The following is a 23441-nucleotide window of genomic DNA, read 5'->3' as shown; positions in this document are numbered from 1 at the left end:
TGAATCTTCTGACCTTCAACTTCAACTGGACGAGCTTGAATTCAGGCAAAAACGTTCCTCTTTAACCGGGTCTTTGGTTGATTGTCATCCGATGCCAATGTAGGTCTTTCAGGACAGGTGTTATGTGGTCTCAGTGGCCAGTCCCAACTATATTTTGGTGCGTGGGGAAAAAATCATGTGACACGAGCCCTACCTGTGTGCACAATAAATATTTTTTTTATTCCATTACCTAGTTTTATTTTGATCCCCGGTCAGGACCTCCTTCATGAATTTCCACATCGTGTGTGCTATTCTAAGCCAGGAAACCAAGGTCCCTTGTGGGGGTTTGTTTGCCTGTGTGCATGCACCATTTTAGAGGCACACTTGGAAAGGACTCAGTTGGATCCAAAATAGCCAATCCAAACTCAAGATTCTGTCAGGTATTCTGTCATTTGAAAATATTTAAAGCCCTCATCTTTTTACAGCCGCTGGACCTCTCTTCTCAGCTGATTTCACAAAATATGTGCATCTTTAATTTTGTTTTCCTAATTCTGATTTCAACCAGGATCTTTGAAACAATTGCAGTTCCTTGCCTCTTAATGCCGCCTGCCTTTTAGAATTTATAACCATGGCAACCCCTTTGTAAGCCGCCTTGGCTCTTGGTCTGGGAAAAAGGCGGGATATAAATAAGTAGAATACTAAAGGTGAGGATAAAGCTGCTCTTGAACTCAGATCCTGCTTGGAGCGCCTGCGGAGGAGGGATTCAGTCCTGGGGGCGCCGCTGGCCTGATCCTGCAGCCGGGTTTCCCCCTCCTGCTTCAGAGCCGGAGACCAGCCGGGCTCCCTCTCTGCCCGGAGCAGCCAAGAGGCTCCTACCCCGCGGCTGCGCAAGGGTTAACAGCGGCGACAGAGCTTCGATTCCTAGAGCGGAAGGGAAGACTGGGGGAGAGAGGAGGCGCTTCCGCTTCCTGTTCCGCTTCCCCGGGTTGATGCTGTCCTCCCTGGAGGCGGGTAACTGGGGGGTCGGGGGGGCCGAGCCAGGGGCGGAATCGGGGGGCGAGAGGGAGGGAGCCGCGTCCCTCCTGGGGGGAACTCAGGGGCGACGGGGAAAGGTCGTCTTCTCCTGGGAGGGGAAGCGGGAGGCCGAAGCGACGCTCCTCGCTGGCCTTGACCGGCCTCTGGCCTCATCCTGCGGCCTTTTCTCCCGCTCCTCTGTCCAGAGAACGCAGAAGGAGCGCCCAGCAAAGGCCGCAGGGCAGGGAGTAAACAGGGAGTCAGGAGAGTCTCCTGCCAGCCAGAGAGGAGCAGGAGGAATAATTATTATTTTATTCCTTCATACCCCGCCCATTTAGCTGGGCTTCCCCAGCCACTCTGGGCGGCTCCCAACAGAAAATTAAAAGCACTATAAAAGATGAAACATTCAAAGCTTTCCTCAACCGGGCTGCCCTCAGATGTCTTCTTAAAGTCAGATAGTTGTTTATTTCCTTGACATCTGATGGGAGGGCTTTCCACAGGGCGGGTGCTACTACCGAGAAGGCCCTCTGCCTGGTTCCCTGTAACCTCGCAGGGAGGGAACCGCCAGAAGGCCCTTGGAGCTGGGCCTCAGTGTCAGGACTGAGCGATGGGGTGGAGATGCTCCTTCAGGTATACAGGCTGAGGCCATTTAGGGCTTTAAAGGTCAGCACCAACACTTTGAATTTTGCTCGGAAACATACTGGGAGCTAATGTAGGTCTTTCAGGTCTTAGTTGGCTGCTGCTCCCAGTTACCAGTCTAGCTGCTGCATTCTGGATTTGATCTAGTTTCCGGGTCACCTTCAAAGGTAGCACCCCATAGAGTGCAGAAGGAGCTGCAGACTCTATAGCAGGAGAGGATCCTCCTCAGTTAAGACTCTTTAGCATTTTATTGTATCGAAGGCCATAGGTCCACTGCAAATTAAACCATGAGAAAAAACTTTTCCTCTGCAAAATGTACGTACTAAACATATATCATTAAAAAAGGTAGGCCCCTGGGGATATAACTGGCCATCTGCAGCTGTAGTAATTTTATCTTATGTTCAAGATTTCTAAACAGCTAATTCAAAAGGTCTCTCAAGTGGCACAGTGATCCAATGGGAGCTAGAACACAACTAAAACCCACAAACCAATTTAGAAACCAGTATGCATAAAGCCATCATTGAAAAAATTATCCCTCTCCACTTCCCATTTTGCCTCTTGGGCAGCATGTATGGTCTTTACACACTTGAGGAAGGAGGGAGTATGGGGTGGGACAAATCACTCATTTCCCCCAGTCTTAAATTTAGTTATCCAGATTTTCACATCTTATTAAAAAAACAAATAAACACTGAAAGTAAAATCTCCAGTTGCCCCATCAATCATCGGAGGGGGAGCTGAGGGGAGATGGTTTCCACACCTTGCCTTGGAGTGTCTATAAGGAAGGGAATTGTTCTGTCCTTCCAGGGATCAGTGAGCTTTGACAGGTGTCCTTGCATTTCACTGACGACAACTGGGCCCTACGGAGAGCTCTGTACAAGGACGTCATGGTGGAGGTTCATGAGATGGTGGCCTCTCAGGGTAAGGATCCTTTTCGCCTTCATTAATAGTTATAATAGGTATGGGTTCCTCGGAGTGCCTCCCTTCAGCTCCGCTAAAGGAGGTCACAGTGTTTGTTTTTCTCCCAAGTTAAAAGCCAGAAGCCTGGCTGAGAATAAATATTATTGCTTCTCTGCTACAATTAGCCAGTGATGGCTTCTGGGTTGCCTCCCTGGGGGAGAGCATTCTTTAGGTGGCGAGCCAGCACTGAAAGACGCATTCCGTATTGCCTCTCTTTGCACCTCAGTTGGAGAGGGCACTGTGAGAAGGACCTCTGATGATGAGTGCAGGCTCTAGGTGGATTCATGAGAAGCAGCCATTGAGCTACATAAGTCAAAATCAGCACCTTGACTTGAAGACAGGAACCCAGAAAAGGTTTTATGTGCTCAGAGCATCTTGCACCGGTCATCACTCTGTAGTTTCTGAATGGTCTTCTAAAGCAGCCTGAAGTATAATGCATTGTGGCAATCTAGCATGGAGAATGGTAGAAAAAGCATGCTAAAAATCTTCTGTGTGGGGGATCCTAATTTGTAGAATACTTGAGTATCTTGTTATTGTTATTGGTTTCTATTGATGTATTGGTTTGTTTGTTGCATATATAGAATCTTCTGTTTCTTAATATTTGAGGTTTGATTGCATTTTTATATATGCTGCAAGCCACCCAGAGAGGCTTCGAAAACCCAGCCAGACGGTTGGGATATAAATAAAATAAATGCTACTATTGTTATTATTCATGTTGGTTTTTCAACAAGCTCTGCAGATCTAGACTTTTCAAGCTTCTCTGAGTTGCAGTGCTGTATTATCAATGCTCAGGGGTGGCCTCAGTTCTGCCCCAAAATGGGGGCTCAAAATCCATAAGGAGCGTACCCCTGCAAGTTGGGTGGGGTGGTGCCCACGAGACCTCCAAGGGGTGCAGACGCCTCCCCCCATTCACTGGCAAAGAGCCTTTTCAGATCCTGACAAAGCTGAATGGTGGAATGTCTGCCCTCTTGTGGACTTGCCCTTTTTAGGGGAGGATCCTTTTCGGGACTTGGCTGGAGGGGAGAGGACTCACAAAGCTTTGCTGCCCATTCCACTTCGCCCCTGGAGGCCGGGGAGACTAGCAGCAAAGCTGAGCATTGACGCCCCTTTGGGGGTGACACCTGAGGCAGCCGCCCCACACAGGCCCATAGGCAGGCAGGCTCTGTTGATGTTATTGCCTGCTGGTTTAAATTGTTTTATTTATGGCTTGGTTAATCTTAGGGACTGCTCACCAGGACTTTTCTGATACAAATAACCCTTGATTAAATGGTGATATTTTATTAAAACCAGGTATCACATCATTGTTTTCATGTAAAACGCCTTTACATAGTGCCAGGCCTTGAGTTTTGATAAGGAAACAGCTGTATCAACCTTTATTTTAAAAATTTTATTCCATCAGGAGATGTTTGGGGGGTCCTGGATGAGGAGGAGCCATCAGAAGTCTGGCCAGAAAGAGGTGAGGTGCAAGAGAAGGAAAGGAAGTTGGGGGTTCAAGATGGAGCCAACAAACAAGAGAGGAGAGAAACAGTGAAGCCAAGGGATGAACACAGTGTTTCCCAAGAAGATGAAAATCAACTTAACAGGGTGGAGAAAAAACATGAATGTACTGTGTGCAGAAAGAGATTCTGTAGTCGCACAGCCCTTGCTAGACATCAAAGCGTACACTCAGGTGAAAAACCTTATGAATGCATGGTGTGTGGAAAGAGCTTCAGTGCCAGAAGCATCCTTATTAGACATCAAAAAACTCACACAGGGGAAAAACCATATAAATGCCTGGAGTGTGGAAAGAGCTTCAGAAACAGTAGCCACCTTAATGAGCATCAAAGAACTCATACAGGGGAGAAGCCTTATAAATGCATGGAGTGTGGAAAGACTTTCAGTCGGAGTTCCTCCCTTAATGAGCATCAAAGAACTCATACAGGGGAGAAACCTTATGAATGCATGGAGTGTGGAAAGACTTTCAGTCGGAGTTCCTCCCTTAATGAGCATCAAAGAACTCATATAGGGGAGAAACCTTATGAATACATGGAGTGTGGAAAGAGCTTCAGAAACAGTAGCCACCTTAATGAGCATCAAAGAACTCATACAGGGGAGAAGCCTTATAAATGCATGGAGTGTGGAAAGACTTTCAGTCGGAGTTCCTCCCTTAATGTGCATCAAAGAACTCATACAGGGGAGAAACCTTATAAATGCATGGAGTGTGGAAAGACTTTCAGTCGGAGTTCCTCCCTTAATGAGCATCAAATAACTCATACAGGGGAGAAACCTTATGAATGCATGGAGTGTGGAAAGAGCTTCAGTGCCAGAAGCATCCTTATTAGACATCAAATAACTCATACAGGGCAAAAACCATATAAATGCCTGGAGTGTGGAAAGAGCTTCAGTCAGACTGCCTCCCTTAATGTGCATCGACGAACTCATACAGGGGAAAAACCATATAAATGCCTGGAGTGTGGAAATAGATTCAGATACAGTGGCCACCTTAATGTGCATCAAAGAACTCATACAGGGGAGAAACCTTATAAATGCATGGAGTGTGGAAAGAGCTTCAGTTGCAGCAAGTCTGTTAAAAGGCATCATATAATTCACACACAGGAAAACCATATAAATCCATATAAATGCCTGGAGTGTGGAAAGAGCTTCAGCTGCAGTGGCTACCTTACTAAACATCAAAGAACTCATACAGGGGAGAAACCTTATGAATGCATGGAGTGTGGAAAGAGATTCAGAAACAGTGTCAACCTTAATGTGCATCGACAAACTCATACAGGGGAAAAACCATATAAATGCCTGGAGTGTGGAAAGAGCTTCAGATACAGTGGCCACCTTAATGTGCATCAGAGAACTCATACAGGGGAGAAACCTTATGAATGCATGGAGTGTGGAAAGAGCTTCAGAAAGAGTGACTACCTTAATGTGCATCAGAGAACTCATACAGGGGAGAAACCTTATGAATGCATGGAGTGTGGAAAGAGCTTCAGAAAGAGTGGCCACCTTAATGTGCATCAGATAACTCATATAGGGGAGAAACCTTATGAATGCATGGAGTGTGGAAAGAGATTCAGTTACAGTGGCTACCTTACTTTGCATCAAAGAACTCATACAGGGGAGAAACCTTATAAATGCTGGGAATGTGGAAAGAGTTTCTTTGACAGTAGTACCCTTACTAAACATCAAAGAACTCACACAGGGGAAAAACCATATAAATGCATGGAGTGTGGAAAGAGCTTCAATCAGAGTGCCTCCCTTAATGTGCATCGACGACTTCATACAGGTGAAAAACCTTATAAATGCATGGAGTGTGGAAAGAGCTTCAGTGACTATAGTACCTTTACTAAACATCAAAGAACTCACAGGGGAGAAACTTTATAATTGCATGGAGTGTGGAAAGAGCTTCCGTCACAGCAGGTCCCTTAACATGCACCATAGAATTCACACAGGGGAGAAGCCTTATAAGTGCATTGAGTGTGGTGAAAGCTTCAAGTGCAATTCTCACCTTAAATGACATCGGACACCTCGTACAGGGAACAAACCGCATGAACGCCTGGAGTGTGGAAAGAGGTTTGGTCACGGTAGCCTCCTTACTTTGCATCAAAGAACTCACACAGGGGGCAAACCGTATAAATGCTTGGAATGTAGAAAAAGCTTCAGTGACTCTAGCACCCTTCATGCACATAGGAGAATTCACACAGGGGACAAACCATATAAATGTTTGCAGTGTGGAAAGAGCTACCGCCGCAGTCATCACCTTTCTCGACACCGGATAACTCATTCAGGAGACTAACCCTATGAAAGCTGATGTGTGGAAAGAGCTTCCGTTACAGTGGTAAAAGCTGTTCTCCAACTGGAGCACTCGCAGACCAGTGTTTCCTAGTAGGGAGTTAGTAGCTCACTCTTTGACGATGTGCAATTCTTCACCTTCATCCATGCACGAGGGCTTTTCCAGTACAGCAAGGAAGCAGCTTAAGGACCAAATACTTTACTGTCGCAAAAGTTCAGGCTCAGTAAAACAGTTTTGGGAGTATGTATATCCATCTGTCTAGTGATAAGTCGCCAGTAGCCAGGTGCAAACTGTGTCTGGCGCCTGGCTAATTTTGAACACTGCCCCACATTGGTATTTAATTAAAATAAGACACGAACTTGAGAATTTCCCCTCTGATTTACCAATCTGTTCATTTAGGCAAGCATTTCTGACTTTTGTTTTCAGACTATGTGCTCAGAATATTTAGAGGGACGCTATAAAAAATTATCGCAGAACAGCATCTTTGTGTATGCCTTAACTAAGCAGTAGACCTCTACCAATATGCTCTCTCTATTCTGAACCAAGGTTATCCTTGATTTGTTATGTAAGATACCTGATGCGGATGATCAACTGAAAGTCACATATATGTTGTCTTGTTTGAGAAATCTGTGACAAAGTTGCTGCCCAAAAATTGAGAATGTTCATTGAGGAGAACATGGTGGACTGTAAAGATTTAATTGGGAATGACATCTAAAAACTTACTTGTGTGTGTGTAATATAGACTGATACTGTATTTTAATGCCATATTTATGTATATATGTCATATGACCATAATGGTTCAAACAACAAACAATAAACATATACCGTTTGTAGGCCTTTGCAGATACAGTTACGTACAGATAGATGGACTGTATAGGCAAAAGTGAGTAACAAGAAAGTAGTATTTCTCATGCCTTAACATGTTAGAAGCTGATTGGTTACTGCCGCAGAATCCTATAGTAGTAGTAGTAGTACAAATAATAATAATAATAATAATAATAATAATAATAATAAATTTATTACTTATACCCCACTCATCTGGCTGGGCCTCCCCAGCCACTCTGGGCGGCTCCCAACAGAATATTAAAAACACAATAAAACATCAATTTATTATTTCCTTGACATCTGAAGGGAGGATGTTCCATAGGACGGGCGCCACTCTGCAGGGTTCCCTGTATCCTCACTTTTTGCAGTCAGGGAACCACCAGAAGGCTTTGGAGGAGGACCGATGGGGGTGGAGACGCTCCTTCAGGTTACTGGGCTGAGGCCATTTAGGGCTTTAAAGGTCAGCACTAACACTTGGAATTGTGGGAGTCAATGTAGGTCTTTCAGGACCGGTGTTATATGGTCTCAGCAGTCAGTCCCAGCTATATTTTTGTTTGTGGAAAAAAAATCCTGTGAGAAGCGGATAATAAATCCTCGGTGTGCACAATAAATATCTTTTGATTCCGTTACCTGGTTTTATTTGGATCTCTGGTCAGGAACTCCTTCATGAATTTCCACATCATGTGTGCTGCTCTAAGCCCGGAAACACACCATTTTGGAAAACTAATTTGTGAAATACATGTTTTGTGATGTACCAGATTTGCCCCAAAGGGCAGTCAACTTTAAAAAAATATATTTGTGTGGCCTGCAAGTCATGCAAGGATTTGGAATCACTCGCATAAAAGGCCGCTGGTCCCTTCCTTCTCCTTCCCCACTTTCTGTACATGCAATAGCAAATTTTATTTTTAATGCAGCAGTTTTGTGCAGGAGAGCTTCTCCCCACAAAGATGTGTTTTTTCTTACTACAGACATTTGTATATTTCATTTATCACCGCCCTTTATTCAGCCAAAGTCCTGGTTGAAGAAGAATGTTTTCGCTCGGGACCTAAAGGCGCATAATGAAGTTGCCAGCCAAAGCTCCCTGTGGAGAGCTTTCCACAAACGGAGCCACTGTAGAAAAGTCCCAGTCTTGTTTTGTCACCCTCCACACATGGAAGAGGCACATGAAGAAGTATCTTAGAGGGTGATATCCAGCCTGGGGCAATATTTGAGGTATTGTGATCCTGAGCTGTTAAGGCTTTATAGGTCCAAACCAGCACTTTGAATTGGGCTCAGAAACTAATTGGTTTCCAGTGTGGTTGGACCAGGATCAGTGTAATATGCTCACACAGTCTTGCTCCGGTGAGCAACCTGACTGCCAGATTCTGCAGCAGCTGAAGTTTCTGAAGCACCGGCAGGCGCCACCTTCATGCCTTCAGCAACAATGGGAAACTCTCTAAGGTAAAGGGAAAAAAGCAGGAAACTCTCTAAGGTAAAGGGACCCCTGACCATTAGGTCCAGTCGTGACCAACTCTGGTGTTGCGGTGCTCATCTCACTTTACTGGCCAAGGGAGCCGGCGTACACCTTCCGGGTCATGTGGCCAGCATGACTAAGCCGCTTCTGGCGAACCAGAGCAGCGCACGGAAACGCCATTTACCTTCCCGCTGGAGTGGTACCTATTTATCTACTTGCACTTTGACGTGCTTTCGAACTGCTAGGTTGGCAGGAGCAGGGACCGAGCAACGGGAGCTCACCCCATTGCGGGGATTCGAACCGCCGACCTTCTAATCGGCAAGTCTTAGGCTCTGTGGTTTAGACCACAGCGCCACCCACGTCCCTTTTTGGGAAACCCTCTAGGAAGAGACAGTAGAACAATAGAAATACTGGAATTAAAGGATTTGTTCAACTCAAAGCTCCCCTCCCTTCTCCATTTGAATGCATTGGCTAAAATTAGTACAAAGACCCTAGGTGGTTAGATAGCTCTCCGAGCTCCAACAAGGAACTGGCCACACACTGTCAAGGAACCCAGACACCCCTCGACTTAAGGACAGGTGTGACGGACAGCAGAGCCAGGCCAGAGTCTGCTGGCGCAGTCTCCCTGAAATTCTGTCAGAGTGAAGGAGCCTCTAACCGATTGGCTACAAAGTCACAGAAGGGGGAGGAGCAGAACTTTGAGAGGGAGGATAAAAAGAGGGAGGGAGGGAGAGAGAGATAGGGCTACGGGTCAGGTGAAGAGATGGGGCTTGATTTGAGAAGATAGGGATGGATTTGAGAAGAGAGAGGGTCAGGTTAAGACAGGGGTCCTCAAACTACGGCCCACAGGCCGGATCAGGCCCGCCAAGGTCCTAAATTCAGTTCTCGCTGCTGCTGCTGCTGCTGGCTGTCTGGCTTCTGGTGCTGTGGGGGTCCCAGGCCAGACGTGGAGAGGGCGGAGCAGGAAATGGCGGCCAGGAGGCGTTGTGCGCAGGCGCTTCAGGTGGAAGGCAGCACCGCTGCTGGGGTCCCTCGCGGCTCAGTCGCCGCCCCTCCAGGTCTCCCGCTTCCCCACCACTCTCCTTCCCATCTCGCAAGCCCCGCATACCCCACCCAGCATGCACGTCTCGCCTTTGCAACCTGCCACTGTTGGAGGAGTTTGGGATGCTGTCAAGAAAAGCTCAGCGTCTCTTTCTCTGCGCACTGGCGCCAGTCTACTCATGTGAGGCAGCCCTTTTTGCAAATTCCCACTGTCCTTTTTTTATGGCGGGGGTGTGTGTGAGGAGAATTCAGCTCCATGCCTTGGTAGCCTTTGCAAGTTTTAACTTCTTCTGGAAGGGGTTGGCTCTCTCCAGGGAGAGATCCCTGAAGGGCTGCAGGTTAGCGAGAGTGGGCGGGTGCCACCCAGCGCTACCATTTTAATCTCTTGGGTGGTGGAAGAAGATGGGGTGGGGTGGAACTGTCTATTTCCAGCCCCTGCAAGTTCCAAAGCAGAGAAGCATTTCGAAAAGTGCAGCTACCTCCTGAATTTGACACACAAACCCCCCACTCTGCTTTCTCCCTTCCTAAGCCCCTCTCTCTTCCTCTCACTTTCCAGGCTTGCCCTTTCACTGCCATTCCCACTGCTCCCACGTTTTGCAGTTTTTGGGGGGTGGGGTGGGGGAGAGAAAAACGCCCGCCCATGATTATTTAGCTGATTCTCTCCTGACCAACATAAATTAGCAGGCCCATACTTCCCATTGAAATATTTATAGAGTGGTACCTTGGGTTAAGAACTTAATTCGTTCCAGAAGTCCGTTCTTAACCTGAAACTGTTCTTAACCTGAGGTACCACTTTAGCGAATGGGGCCTCCCACTGCTGCCACCGCGCGGTTTCTGTTCTCACCCTGAAGCAAAGTTCTTAACCTGAGGTACTATTTCTAGTTAGCAGAGTCTGTAACCCGAAGCGTCTGTAACCCGAAGCGTCTGTAACCCAAGGTACCACTGTAAGTTTATGTTGATTAAAATCATTCTTCATTTTAAAGAAGGCTGATCGCCGAAGAATTGATGCTTTTGAATTATGGTGCTGGAGGAGACTCTTGAGAGTCCCATGGACTGCAAGAAGATCAAACCTCTCCATTCTTAAGGAAATCAGCCCTGAGTGCTCACTGGAAGGACAGATCCTGACGCTGAAGCTCCAATACTTTGGCCACCTCCTGAGAAGAGAAGACTCCCTGGAAAAGACCCTGATGTTGGGAAAGATGGAGGGCACAAGGAGAAGGGGGAGACAGAGGACAAGATGGTTGGATAGTGTTTTTGAGGTTACCAGCATGGGTTTGACCAAACTGCAGGAGGCAGTGGAGGACAGAGGTGCCTGGCGTGCTCTGGTCCAGGGGGTCACAAAGAGTCGGACACGACTAAACAACTAAACAACAACCACAATGGCTTCCTCCCGTTTCGCCCGGCCCCGAGCTGCCCCTTCGCGGGGCAGGAGGAGGAGCCGCTGCTGCCTCCGGGGCACCTATGTGGGTGTCGTCGCTGCTCAGGAGCCTCTGAGTGCGTGCAGAGTGCAGACCGAGCAAGGCAGCGAGGGCATCCCTGGGCGCAGCCGCCTGTGCGGGAAGAGCCGGGCTGGGGTCCGGGTGGGGTGGAGAAGGGCTTCCTGCAGCAACAGTGCAGGCCAAACTGAGCCGGGCAGACGAGGGGCAGCTGCAGAGGTCTGTGGAGAGAGTCATCCAGGCTCTCATAGGCGAAGTATTGGGGCTCCTGGGGGGCCCGGCAGCTGGGGAGGGAAGGCTCCTTGACCCACTGGGACACCGAGGGAAATCGAGCCTTTTCAGCAGAGACAGACATCACTTGACACTCATGGAAACTGAATTGCATTTGCTGTCTTACTTATTTTGCAGCGCATTCACTCAGTTTGGCAAGTTCCTGTGTCACAGGCGAACTTGGCTTCCTCTGCCCCTAACTCTAGATCCTTTATGAGCAAGTTTAAAAGGCACAGTTTCCACTTTCTATAGCTCCAGTGGGAAAACTCCATCTTTCCCTACCATTTAGCCAATTTCTCCTTTGCCTTTAATCCACATTGTTTGAACTGCAATTCATTAGCTATAACACGCAATGTGCATAGGAATTCGTTTTTTTGGACTTGCCAAAAAAATATAGTCCGGCCCACAACAGTGTCTGAGGGACAGCGCACCGGCCCCCTGTTGAAAAAGTTTAAGGACCCCTGGCATAGAGAGTGGGTAACTGAGGAAAAGTGCCCCCCATGAACCAAGGTATTAATGGGTGAAGGAAGCTGTATGGTGTTAAAAGTATTTTGTGGCAGAGAGGAGGCAGAGATGAGTCAGGCTGGTGACTAAGTTAGGGGGTCTCGCCCTCCTGCTCTGACCAGCTCCCCTCCCCCTTGATCTCTCAGAATCTGCAAAGGGATGAAGAGGGCGGAGCACAGGCAGATAAGGCGAAGAAATCTCAGGTTGCTTGGGAGAGGAGCAGACTTAGGGAGCCTGTGGGAGATAGCTGAATGCTTCTCCATGAAAGGAGCAGCAAATCCTGGCTTATAGAAAGCCAGCATGTCAGGGAACAGATGAGGACAGAACCTTTTCCCCTGGAATTTGTGGCAACTGCCAAGAGGGCAAATCCTATGCTAGGGGTTATTAAGAACCTAAGAATGACCCAGGTGCAGAATGGCTGGGACAACCCAGTCAGATGGATGGGGTACAATAAATAAATGATTAGTGTTAGTACAGTGGTACCTCGGGTTACATACGCTTCAGGTTACAGACTCCGCTAACCCAGAAAGATTACCTCGGGTTAAGATCTTTGCTTCAGGATGAGAACAGAAATCGTGCAGCAGCGGCACAGCGGCAGCAGAAGGCCCCATTAGCTAAAGTGGTGCTTCAGGTTAAGAACAGTTTCAGGTTAGGAATGGACTTCCAGAACGAATTAAGTATTTAACCCGAGGTACCACTGTATTAGTATTTGCATCCACTGCCTGAAGCATAGCTGTCAACTTTTCCCTTTTTTTAAGGGAAATTCCCTTATTCCGAATAGGATTTCTCGCAAGAAAAGGGAAGAGTTGACAGCTATGGCCTGAAGTGGCTGCCTCCGTCTGCCTCATGGACTGTAGAGTTATTCTTAGGTTCCTAATAACCCCTAGCATGGAATTTGCCCTTTCCACAGTTGCCACAAATTTAAATTCCAGGGACCAGGGGAGAAAGGTTTTGTTTGCCCCTGTTCCCTGGCAAGCTAGCTTTCTATAAGCAAGGAGAGGCATTCAGCTATTTACACACACCTGAGATCACCCGCCTTTCCTGCTCTCTCTCTGAAGGATGCCAAAAAGAGGCAGCTCCCTCCCTGTTTGCTCTTCAATGGTTAACAGCAGCAACAGCATCTGAGCCCACATTCCTAGAGCAGAAGATTGCAAAGAGGAGGAGATTTGGGGAGGGGGGGAGAGAGAGGGGGAATGTGCCCCTTTCCTCTTCCGCAGATCTGAAAGGGGAAAAAATGCAAAGTGTTCCACGTGAGTTTCTTCTTGCTTTGGCAGAGATGCTGAAGGCGGCCGCAGGGAGGGAAATGCAAGATTAAGGCAAATAATTCCGCGTGCTGGGGAAAGCAGGACTCCCGCAAGAGCTCTTCCCCTAACCAAATTATTAGGCTCATTGGAGAGATGCGCTCCGTGCACTGAGAGATCCAGGTAGGTTAATCACTCCGCAGGTAAGCATCCCTCCATGATCTCCCCCCAACCTACAACAGCTTCTTGTTTCCTGTGTTGGGGACCTTATTTAGGGAAGCTTTTAATGTTTGATGTATTACAGTATTTTAATATTTTTTTGGAAGCCGCCCAGGGTGGCTGTGGAAGCCCAGCCAGATGGGCAGGGTATAAATAATTAATAAATTATTATTATTATTATTATTATTATTATTATTATTATTATTCACTAGTAATCTGCAATCATTTCCTTATGCTGCATAAATTAAGGTTGCCACTTTCCACATCTCTCTCTTTGCTCCTGTGCCTTCAAAAGACTCCAGAAAGGCATAAACGAAGCTTTTCCACAAATGGGAAGGGGGACGGGGTTGGGAGTGTTAACGGAGAAATCTGAGGGCTCCCTTGGACAAAAAACAAGGACAGCAGCCAAGAATACCAGAGTAAAACAGCAGCCAGTAGGCTTGGTCTTTACTGAAGACTGTCGCGACAGGACTCCCACCTGCCACAAGGTGGAACAAGATGAAAGCCCCGGACAAAAGAGAACCCAAACTTTTATTAGCTGCTAGTCCCCATTTTAAGGTAAAGGTAAAGGTACCCCTGCCCGTACGGGCCAGTCTTGACAGACTCTGGGGTTGGTGCGCCCATCTCACTCTATAGGCCGGGGGCCAGCGCTGTCCGGAGACACTTCCGGGTCACGTGGCCAGCGTGACATCGCTGCTCTGGCAAGCCAGAGCCGCACACGGAAACGCCGTTTACCTTCCCGCTAGTAAGTGGTCCCTATTTATCTACTTGCACCCGGGGGTGCTTTCGAACTGCTAGGTTGGCAGGCGCTGGGACCGAGCAACGGGAGCGCACCCCGCCGCGGGGATTCGAACCGCCGACCTTTTCGATCGGCAAGCCCTAGGCGCTGAGGCTTTAACCCACAGCGCCACCCGCGTCCCCAGAAAAAATCCCCATTTTACCCCTCCCCGAACTACATCACTCATACATCATGGTTACATCATGAAAGGGGAAGTCTGGTGGCAGTAATCTGAGTATCCTGGACCCTGCCCCATGGTTCTCCTTGCCCTCCACCAAACACCCATCAAGTGTAACAAAAAGATATTTACATTTCCGTTTCCCAGCCAAGTTAATCGCACCCTTTTATCTTTATCTGGCTTTCTTTTTTCTGGAATGGCTACCTGTCTGGCAAGGGACGTGGATGGTGCTGTGGGTTAAGCCACAGAGTCTATGACTTGCAAGGTCGGTGGTTCGAATCCCCACAACGGGGTGAGCTCCCGTTGCTTGGTCCCTGCTCCTGCCAACCTAGCAGTTCGAAAGCACATCAAAGTGCAAGTAGATAAATAGGTACCACTCCTGCGGGAAGGTAAACGACGTTTCCGTGCACTGCTCTGGTTTGCCAGAAGCGGCTTAGTCATACTGGCCACATGACCCGGAAGCTGAATTTGAATATGAATTTGAATTTCTGAAGTTTTCCCAGTGAGCCAGTACATAGATACATTTATCAGTGAATTCTTACATTTGGTATCGTGCAGCAGAGGCCCTTTGAATAGACAGGAAGAAACTGTGATGAAGTGTTTTGTGGGGACAAGTCACAAAAGTCACAAAAGTGGTTGTGCTGATTTTGGTAGTGGGTTGCATGCGCATGATATCTGCTGGAGGGGCAACCCACCCCCAAAATCTATACATAAATTCCTGCAACAGGAGGCTCTCATGCCACATTGCCAGGTACCTGGTGGTGAATGTTAAACTGCACAGGAGCAAGGCCAGGGGGAAAAAACAACAACGTTGGCAATCCTAATCAATTTTGCGTGCTCAAGAAAGCCGGCCAATGGAAGGCGGAATTGAGAGGAGTTCCCAGCAAGTTGGACCAAGAAGCATCACTGCAGTGGAGATGGAATGCATGGTAGCTGTTGTGGCAGGCAGCCATTGATAGCCGTCTCCTCTATATGAATCTTTTCCAATTGTATTTTAACACCATCCAAGTTTGTGGCCGTCACTGCCTCTTGTGGAAGAGAGTTCCATCGTTTAATAATGTGCTGTGTGAACAAGGCCTTCTTTTTGTCTTGCCCTGAATCTTCTGACCTTCAACTTCAACTGGACGAGCTTGAATTCAGGCAAAAACGTTCCTCTTTAACCGGGTCTTTGGTTGATTGTCATCCGATGCCAATGTAGGTCTTTCAGGACAGGTGTTATGTGGTCTCAGTGGCCAGTCCCAACTATATTTTGGTGCGTGGGGAAAAAATCATGTGACACGAGCCCTACCTGTGTGCACAATAAATATTTTTTTTTATTCCATTACCTAGTTTTATTTTGATCTCCGGTCAGGACCTGCTTCATGAATTTCCACATCGTGTGTGCTATTCTAAGCCAGGAAACCAAGGTCCCTTGTGGGGGTTTGTTTGCCTGTGTGCATGCACCATTTTAGAGGCACACTTGGAAAGGACTCAGTTGGATCCAAAATAGCCAATCCAAACTCAAGATTCTGTCAGGTATTCTGTCATTTGAAAATATTTAAAGCCCTCATCTTTTTACAGCCGCTGGACTTCTCAGCTGATTTCACAAAATATGTGCATCTTTAATTTTGTTTTCCTAATTCTGATTTCAACCAGGATCTTTGAAACAATTGCAGTTCCTTGCCTCTTAATGCCGCCTGCCTTTTAGAATTTATAACCATGGCAACCCCTTTGTAAGCCGCCTTGGCTCTCGGTCTGGGAGAAAGGCGGGATATAAATAAGTAGAATACTAAAGGTGAGGATAAAGCTGCTCTTGAACTCAGATCCTGCTTGGAGCGCCTGCGGAGGAGGGATTCAGTCCTGGGGGCGCCGCTGGCCTGATCCTGCAGCCGGGTTTCCCCCTCCTGCTTCAGAGCCGGAGACCAGCCGGGCTCCCTCTCTGCCCGGAGCAGCCAAGAGGCTCCTACCCCGCGGCTGCGCAAGGGTTAACAGCGGCGACAGAGCTTCGATTCCTAGAGCGGAAGGGAAGACTGGGGGAGAGAGGAGGCGCTTCCGCTTCCTGTTCCGCTTCCACGGGTTGATGCTGTCCTCCCTGGAGGCGGGTAACTGGGGGGTCGGGGGGGCCGAGCCAGGGGCGGAATCGGGGGGCGAGAGGGAGGGAGCCGCGTCCCTCCTGGGGGGAACTCAGGGGCGACGGGGAAAGGTCGTCTTCTCCTGGGAGGGGAAGCGGGAGGCCGAAGCGACGCTCCTCGCTGGCCTTGACCGGCCTCTGGCCTCATCCTGCGGCCTTTTCTCCCGCTCCTCTGTCCAGAGAACGCAGAAGGAGCGCCCAGCAAAGGCCGCAGGGCAGGGAATGGGGAGGAATGGCAGGGAGTAAACAGGGAGTCAGGAGAGTCTCCTGCCAGCCAGGGAGGAGCAGGAGGAATAATTATTATTTTATTCCTTCATACCCCGCCCATTTAGCTGGGCTTCCCCAGCCACTCTGGGCGGCTCTCAACAGAAAATTAAAAGCACTACAAAAGATGAAACATTAAAAGCTTTCCTGAACGGGGCTGCCCTCAGATGTCTTCTTAAAGTCAGATAGTTGTTTATTTCCTTGACATCTGATGGGAGGGCTTTCCACAGGGCGGGTGCTACTATCGAGAAGGCCCTCTGACTGGTTCCCTGTAACCTCACTTTTTGCAGTGAGGGACCCACCAGAAGGCCCTCGGAACTGGATCTCAGTGTCCACGCTGAACGATGGGGGGTGGAGATGCTTCTTCAGGTATACTGGGCCAAGATTGTTTAGGGCTTTAAAAAGGTGGGCCCCTGGGGATATAACTGGCCATCTGCAGCTGTAGAAATTTTATCTTATTTTCAAAATTTCTAAACACCTGATCCAAAAGGTCCTTCAAGTGGCGTAGTGATCCAATGGTAGCTAGAACACAATTAAAATTCACAAAACAGTTTAGAGACCAGTATGCATAAAGCCCGGGACGCGGGTGGCGCTGTGGGTTAAACTACAGAGTCTTGGGCTTGCCAATCGGAAGGTCGGCAGTTTGAATCCCCGCGACGGGGTGAGCTCCCATTGCTCGGTCCCTGCTCCTGCCAACCTAGCAGTTCGAAAGCACCTCAAAGTGCAAGTAGATAAATAGGTACCGCTCTGGCGGGGAAGGTAAATGGCGTTTCCATGTGCTGCTCTGGTTCGCCAGAAGTGGCTTAGTCATGCTGGCCATATGACCCAGATGCTGTACACAGGCTCCCTCGGCCAGTAAAGCGAGATGAGCGCCGCAACCCCAGAGTTGGCCACGACTGGACCTAATGGTCAGTGGTCCCTTTACCTTTACTTTATGCATAAAGCCATCATTGAAAAAAATCATCCCTCTCCACTTCCCATTTTGCCTGCTGGGCAGCATGTTTGGTCTTTACACACCTGAGGAAGGGGAGGAAGGAGGGAGTATGGGGTGGGACAAAACACTCATTTTCCCCAGACTTAAATTTAGTTATCCAGATTTTCACATCTTATTAAAAAACAAACACACGCTGAAGGTAAAATCTCCAGTTGCCCCATCAATCATCGGAGGGGGAGCTGAGGGGAGATGGTTTCCACACCTTGCCTTGGAGTGTCTATAAGGAAGGGAATTGTTCTGTCTTTCCAGGGATCAGTGAGCTTTGACAAGTGTCCTTGCATTTTGCTGACGACAACTGGGCCCTGCAGAGAGCTCTGTACAAGGACGTCATGGTGGAGGTTCATGAGATGGTGACCTCTCAGGGTAAGGATCCTTTTCGCCTTCATTAATAGTTATAATAGGTATGGGTTCCTCAGTGGCTCAGAGTGCCTTCCTTCAGCTCCGCTAAAGGAGGTCACAGTGTTCGTATTTCTCCCAAGTTAGAGGCCAGAAGCCTGGCTGAGAATAAATATTCTTGCTTCTCTGCTACAATTAGCCAGTGAAGGCTTCTGGGTTGCCTCTCTGTGGAAGAGCATTCTTTAGGTGGGGAGCCAGCACTAAAAGACGCATTCCGTATTGCCTCTCTTTGCACCTCAATTGGAGAGGGCACTGTGAGAAGGACCTCTGATGATGAGTGCAGGCTCTAGGTGGATTCATGAGAAGCAGTCCTTGAGTTAAAGGTAAAGGTAAAGGGACCCCTGACCATTAGGTCCAGTCGTGACCGACTCTGGGTTGCGGCGCTCATCTCACTTTATTGGCTGAGGGAGCCGGTGTACAGCTTCCGGGTCATGTGGCCAGCATGACTAAGCCGCTTCTGGCGAACCAGAGCAGTGCACGGAAATTCCGTTTACCTTCCCGCCGGAGCGGTACCTATTTATCTACTTGCACTTTTGACGTGCTTTCGAACTGCTAGGTTGGCAGGAGCTGGGACCGAGCAACGGGAGCTTACCCCATCGCAGGGATTCGAACCGCCAACCTTCTGATCGGCAAGTCCTAGGCTCTGTGGTTTAACCCACAGCGCCACCTGCATCCCTTCAGTCCTTGAGTTACATAGGTCAAAATCAGCACCTTGAATTGAAGACAGCAACCCAGAAAAGGTTTTATGTGCTCAGAGCATCTTGCACCGGTCATCACTCTGTAGTTTCTGAACGGTCTTCTAAAGCAGCCTGAAGTATAATGCATTGTGGCAATCTAGCGTGGAGAATGGTGGAAAAAGCATACTAAAAATCTTCTGTGTGGGGGATCCTAATTTGTAGACTACTTGAGTATCTTGTTAGTGATATTGGTTTCTATTGATGTATTGGTTTGTTTGTTGCATGTCCCCCCCCCCTCACCCCACGAGACCTCCAAGGAGTGCAGAGCCGCCACCCCCCATCCACTGGCAAAGAGCCTTTTCAGATCCTGACAAACCTGAGTAGTGGAATGTCTGCCCTCTTGTGGACATGCCCTTGTTGGGGGATGATCCTTTTCGGGACTTGGCTGGAGGGGAGAGGACTCACAAAGCTTTGCTGCCCATCCCACTTCGCCCCTGGAGGCCGGGGAGACTAGCAGCAAAGCTGAGCAGTGACGCCCCTTTGGGGGAGACACCTGAGGCAGCCGCCCCACACAGGCCCATAGGCAGGCAGGCTCTGTTGATGTTATTGCCTGCTGGTTTAAATTGTTTTATTTATGGCTTGGTTAATCTTAGGGACTGCTCACCAGGACTTTTCTGATACAAATAACCCTTCATTAAATGGTGATATTTCATTAAAACCAGGTATCACACCATTGATTTTTATGTAAAACACCTTTAACATAGTGCCAGGCCTTGAGTTTTGATAAGGAAACAGCTGTATCAACCTTTATTTTAAAATTTTTATTCCATCAGGAGATGTTTGGGGGGTCCTGGATGAGGAGGAGCCATCAGAAGTCTGGCCAGAAAGAGGTGAGGCGCAAGAGAACGAAAGGAAGTTGGGGGTTCAAGATGGAGCCAACAAACAAGAGAGGAGAGAAACAGTGAAGCCAAGGGATGAACACAGTGTTTCCCAAGAAGATGAAAATCAACTTAACAGGGTGGAGAAAAAACATGAATGTACTGTGTGCGGAAAGAGATTCTGTAGTCGCTCAGCCCTTGCTACACATCAAAGCGTACACTCAGGTGAAAAACCTTATGAATGCATGGAGTGTGGAAAGAGATTCAGAAACAGTGGCCAACTTAATGTGCATCAGATAACTCATACAGGGGAGAAACCTTATGAATGCATGGAGTGTGGAAAATGCTTCAGATCCAGTAGCTACCTTACTTTGCATCAAAGAACTCATACAGGGGAGAAACCTTATAAATGCTGGGAATGTGGAAAGAGTTTCTTTGACAGTAGTACCCTTACTAAACATCAAAGAACTCACACAGGGGAAAAACCATATACATGCATGGAGTGTGGAAAGAGCTTCAATCAGAGTGCCTCCCTTAATGTGCATCGAAGATCTCATACAGGTGAAAAACCTTATAAATGCATGGAGTGTGGAAAGAGCTTCAGTTGCAGCAAGTCTGTTAAAACGCATCATATAATTCACACACAGGAAAACCATATAAATCCATATAAATGCATGGAGTGTGGAAAGAGCTTCAGTGCCAGAAGCATCCTTATTAGACATCAAAAAACTCATACAGGGGAAAAACCATATAAATGCCTGGAGTGTGGAAAGAGCTTCAGCAGCAGTGCCTACCTTACTAAACATCAAAGAACTCACACGGGAAAAACCATATAAATGCCTGGAGTGTGGAAGGAGCTTCAGTCAGACTGCCTCCCTTAATGTGCATTGACGAACTCATACGGGGGAGAAACCGTATAAATGTTTGAAATGTAGAAAAAGCTTCAGTGACTCTAACATCCTTCATGCACATAAGAGAATTCACACGGGACAAACCCTACAAATGTTTGGAGTGTGGAAAGAGCTACCGCCACAGTAACCACCTTTCTCGACACTGGAGAACTCCTTCAGGGGACTAACCCTATGAAAGTTGATGTGTGTAAAGAGCTTCAGTTATAGTAGTTTCTTTACTGTGCATGAAATAACTCGTACAGGGGACAAACAACATACATTTTTGGGGTGTGGAAAGAGCTTTAGTTGCAATAGCTGTCTAGTGATAAGTTGCCAATAGCCAGGTGCAAAATGTGTCTGGTGCCTGGCTAATTTTGAACACTGCCCCACATTGGTATTTAATTAAAATAAGACATGAACTTGAGAATTTCCCCTCTGATTTACCGATCTGTTCCTTTAGGCAAGCATTTCTCAGTTTTGTTTTCAGACTATGTGCTCAGAATATTTAGAGGGACACTATAAAAAATTCTTGCAGAAGAGCTTCTTTGTATATGCTGTAACTAAGCAGTAGATCGCTACCAATATGCTCTATTCTGAACCAAGTTTATCCTTGTTTGATTATGTAAGATACCCAATGCGTGTAATCAACTGCCCAGGAGGACTCCCCTGCCTGAGTGCCCCGTTCCTACCACTCACCACCTGGCCAGGGCAGGGCCTGGCAGGCCTCATAAGGACAGCTGAGGCGGCTGCTGTCTCTCCCCAGGAGAACTCAGAACAGCACACAGTTATTTTTAAAATATTCTAAATTTTTATTTTTTACCTTTAAAATTATTTCTGGCGTGGGGGATGGATGTTTAGTCGTGTTTGGAAATTGGTCTAATTTTGGTATGTTTGTAACTTTTACTGTTTTTGGTTTTTATTGTTTTACTGTTTTTTTTTAAATAGGTTTTATTTTGTTCTTAAGGGGAGGAGGTCAGAGCTGCCTGGGTGTGGGTCCCAGCCAACAAAATGGCTGGGGCAAGTTCCACAGGGAGGGATGCACTGGGACAACCGATCTTAGTGATCACGGGTAGGAGGAGGAGTTACACTAAGACCAGACCATGTCATTACCGAGGAGGCAGGTTTAGTCGTTGTTTGAGGACTATCCCTGCCTCCGGGTCTGGTCTTGACCGGACGGATACTGGAATCAGCAATGGATACCCACATGACCTGAAGGTTCTGCTGTGCAATGCCAGATCAATGATTCATAAGACCACTGCCATCCATGACTTGATCGTGGATGGAGGACTTGACCTGGCATGTGTAACAGAGACTTGGTTGGATGAAGCTGATGGGCCTGTCCTTGCCGCTGCTTGCCCACCTGGCTTCTCTTACGCACAGCAACCCAGGTCATGTGGGCGGGGAGGGAGGGGGTCGCAGTGATTTTTAGGAAGTCATTAGTCTGCACCAGGCGTCCTATTGGGAAGACCCAGTTCTCTGAGTGCATGTTCTGGAAGTTGGGCAATGGGGCAGTACAGGATTCCTTTTGGTGTACTGACCTCCCCGCTGCACCAAGGATTCCCTGCCCGAGCTGCTTCAGTTTGTGGTGAATGTTCTCTTGGAGACACCTAGTTTGGTTGTCCTGGGGGATTTTAACATCCACGCCAACACGACCTTGCAAGGGACCTCTTGGGACTTCATGGAAACTATGGCCTCCATAGGACCGCCCCTGAATTAGCCTGGCCCAGCTCATAGCCCTTGACCTCTATAGATGTTGGCGATCTGACACTAATAAAAGCGAAGCGAAAGAAGTGCCATGGTCAGAGCACTTCCTGGTGCAACTGGACTTCTCTGTGACCCTTCCCCTCTGCAGGGGGGTGGGAGCGATTTGGATGGTCCGCCCCCGCCACTTAATGGATCTAAATGGTTTCCAGAGAGTGGTAGGGGATGCTTTATCCCATGTTGATGGCCTTTCAGCTGATTCCCTGGTGGCCCACTGTAATGCGGAGTTAACCAGGGCTATTGACTGTTTGGCTCTGAAGCGCCCTCTCTGATTGCATGGAGCCTGGGCAGCTCTGTGGTTTTCCACCGGTCTAAGGGCAATGAAACAATCACTGAGATGGCTAGAGTGCCGGTGGTGGATGACTCATTCTGCATCTGACCGCACATGGGTTAGAGCTCAATGTGGAGCCTACCAAGTGGCGATAGTGACGGTGAAGAAGACCACCGCCTCTATTGCATCTGCAGAAAACAGACTTATAGAAGACAACAGACTTATAGAAACTACCAGACTTATAGAAGACATCTGAAGGCAGCCCTGTTTAGGGAAGCTTTTAATGTTTGATGGACGAGTGTATTTTAATATTTTGTTGGAAGCCGCCCTGAGTGGCTGGGGAAACCCACACAGATGGGTGGGGTATAAATAATAAATTATTGTGATTATTACTGAAAGTCACATATTTGTTGTCTGGTTTGAGAAATCTGTGACAAAGTTGTGAGATCTGCAGTTGCTGCCCCCAGACTGAGAAAGTTCATTGAGGAAAACATGGTGGACTGTAAATATTTAATTGGGAATGAAATCTAAAAACTTATTTGTGTGTGTGTGTGTGTGTGTGTGTGTGTGTAATATAGGCTGATACTGTATTTTAAAGCTGTACAGTGGTACCTCAGGTTAAAAACTTAATTCGTTCTTGGGGTCTGTTCTTAACCTGAAACTGTTCTTAACCTGAAGCACCAGTTTAGCTAATGGGGCCTCCCGCTGCCGCCGGGCCGCAATTTCTGTTCTCATCCTGAAGCAAAGTTCTTAACCCGAGGTACTATTTCTGGGTTAGCGGAGTCTGTAACCTGTAGCATCTGTAACTCGAGGTACCACTGTATTTATGTATATATTGCATATGGCCATAATGGTTCAGTCAACAATAAACATGTACAGCTTGTA

General features: G+C 47.8%; 1 protein-coding gene across 5 annotated transcripts; it reads left to right on the top strand.

The window, feature by feature from the left end:
* The first annotated feature begins 426 nt into the window (after positions 1–426).
* LOC308470011 (uncharacterized protein) lies at positions 427–23441 on the top strand. 5 transcript variants are annotated; one of them, XM_080993220.1, is made up of 3 exons: positions 427–986; positions 17933–18046; positions 19590–23441. In XM_080993220.1, exons 2-3 carry the CDS (start codon positions 18013–18015, stop codon positions 20468–20470), a joined length of 915 nt encoding a protein of 304 aa, XP_080849346.1. In that variant the 5' UTR covers positions 427–986; positions 17933–18012; the 3' UTR covers positions 20471–23441. The 5 variants fall into 5 exon arrangements, with proteins under 5 accessions (XP_080849346.1, XP_080849344.1, XP_080849345.1 ...); XM_080993218.1 differs by lacking the exon at positions 427–986 and adding an exon at positions 12942–13323; XM_080993219.1 differs by lacking the exon at positions 427–986 and adding an exon at positions 15901–16392.

This window comes from Podarcis pityusensis (assembly GCF_964106645.2).
Source record: "Podarcis pityusensis genome assembly, chromosome: 2".
NCBI classification, from domain to species: domain Eukaryota; kingdom Metazoa; phylum Chordata; class Lepidosauria; order Squamata; family Lacertidae; genus Podarcis; species Podarcis pityusensis.
This window is presented reverse-complemented; position numbering and strand designations above follow the sequence as displayed.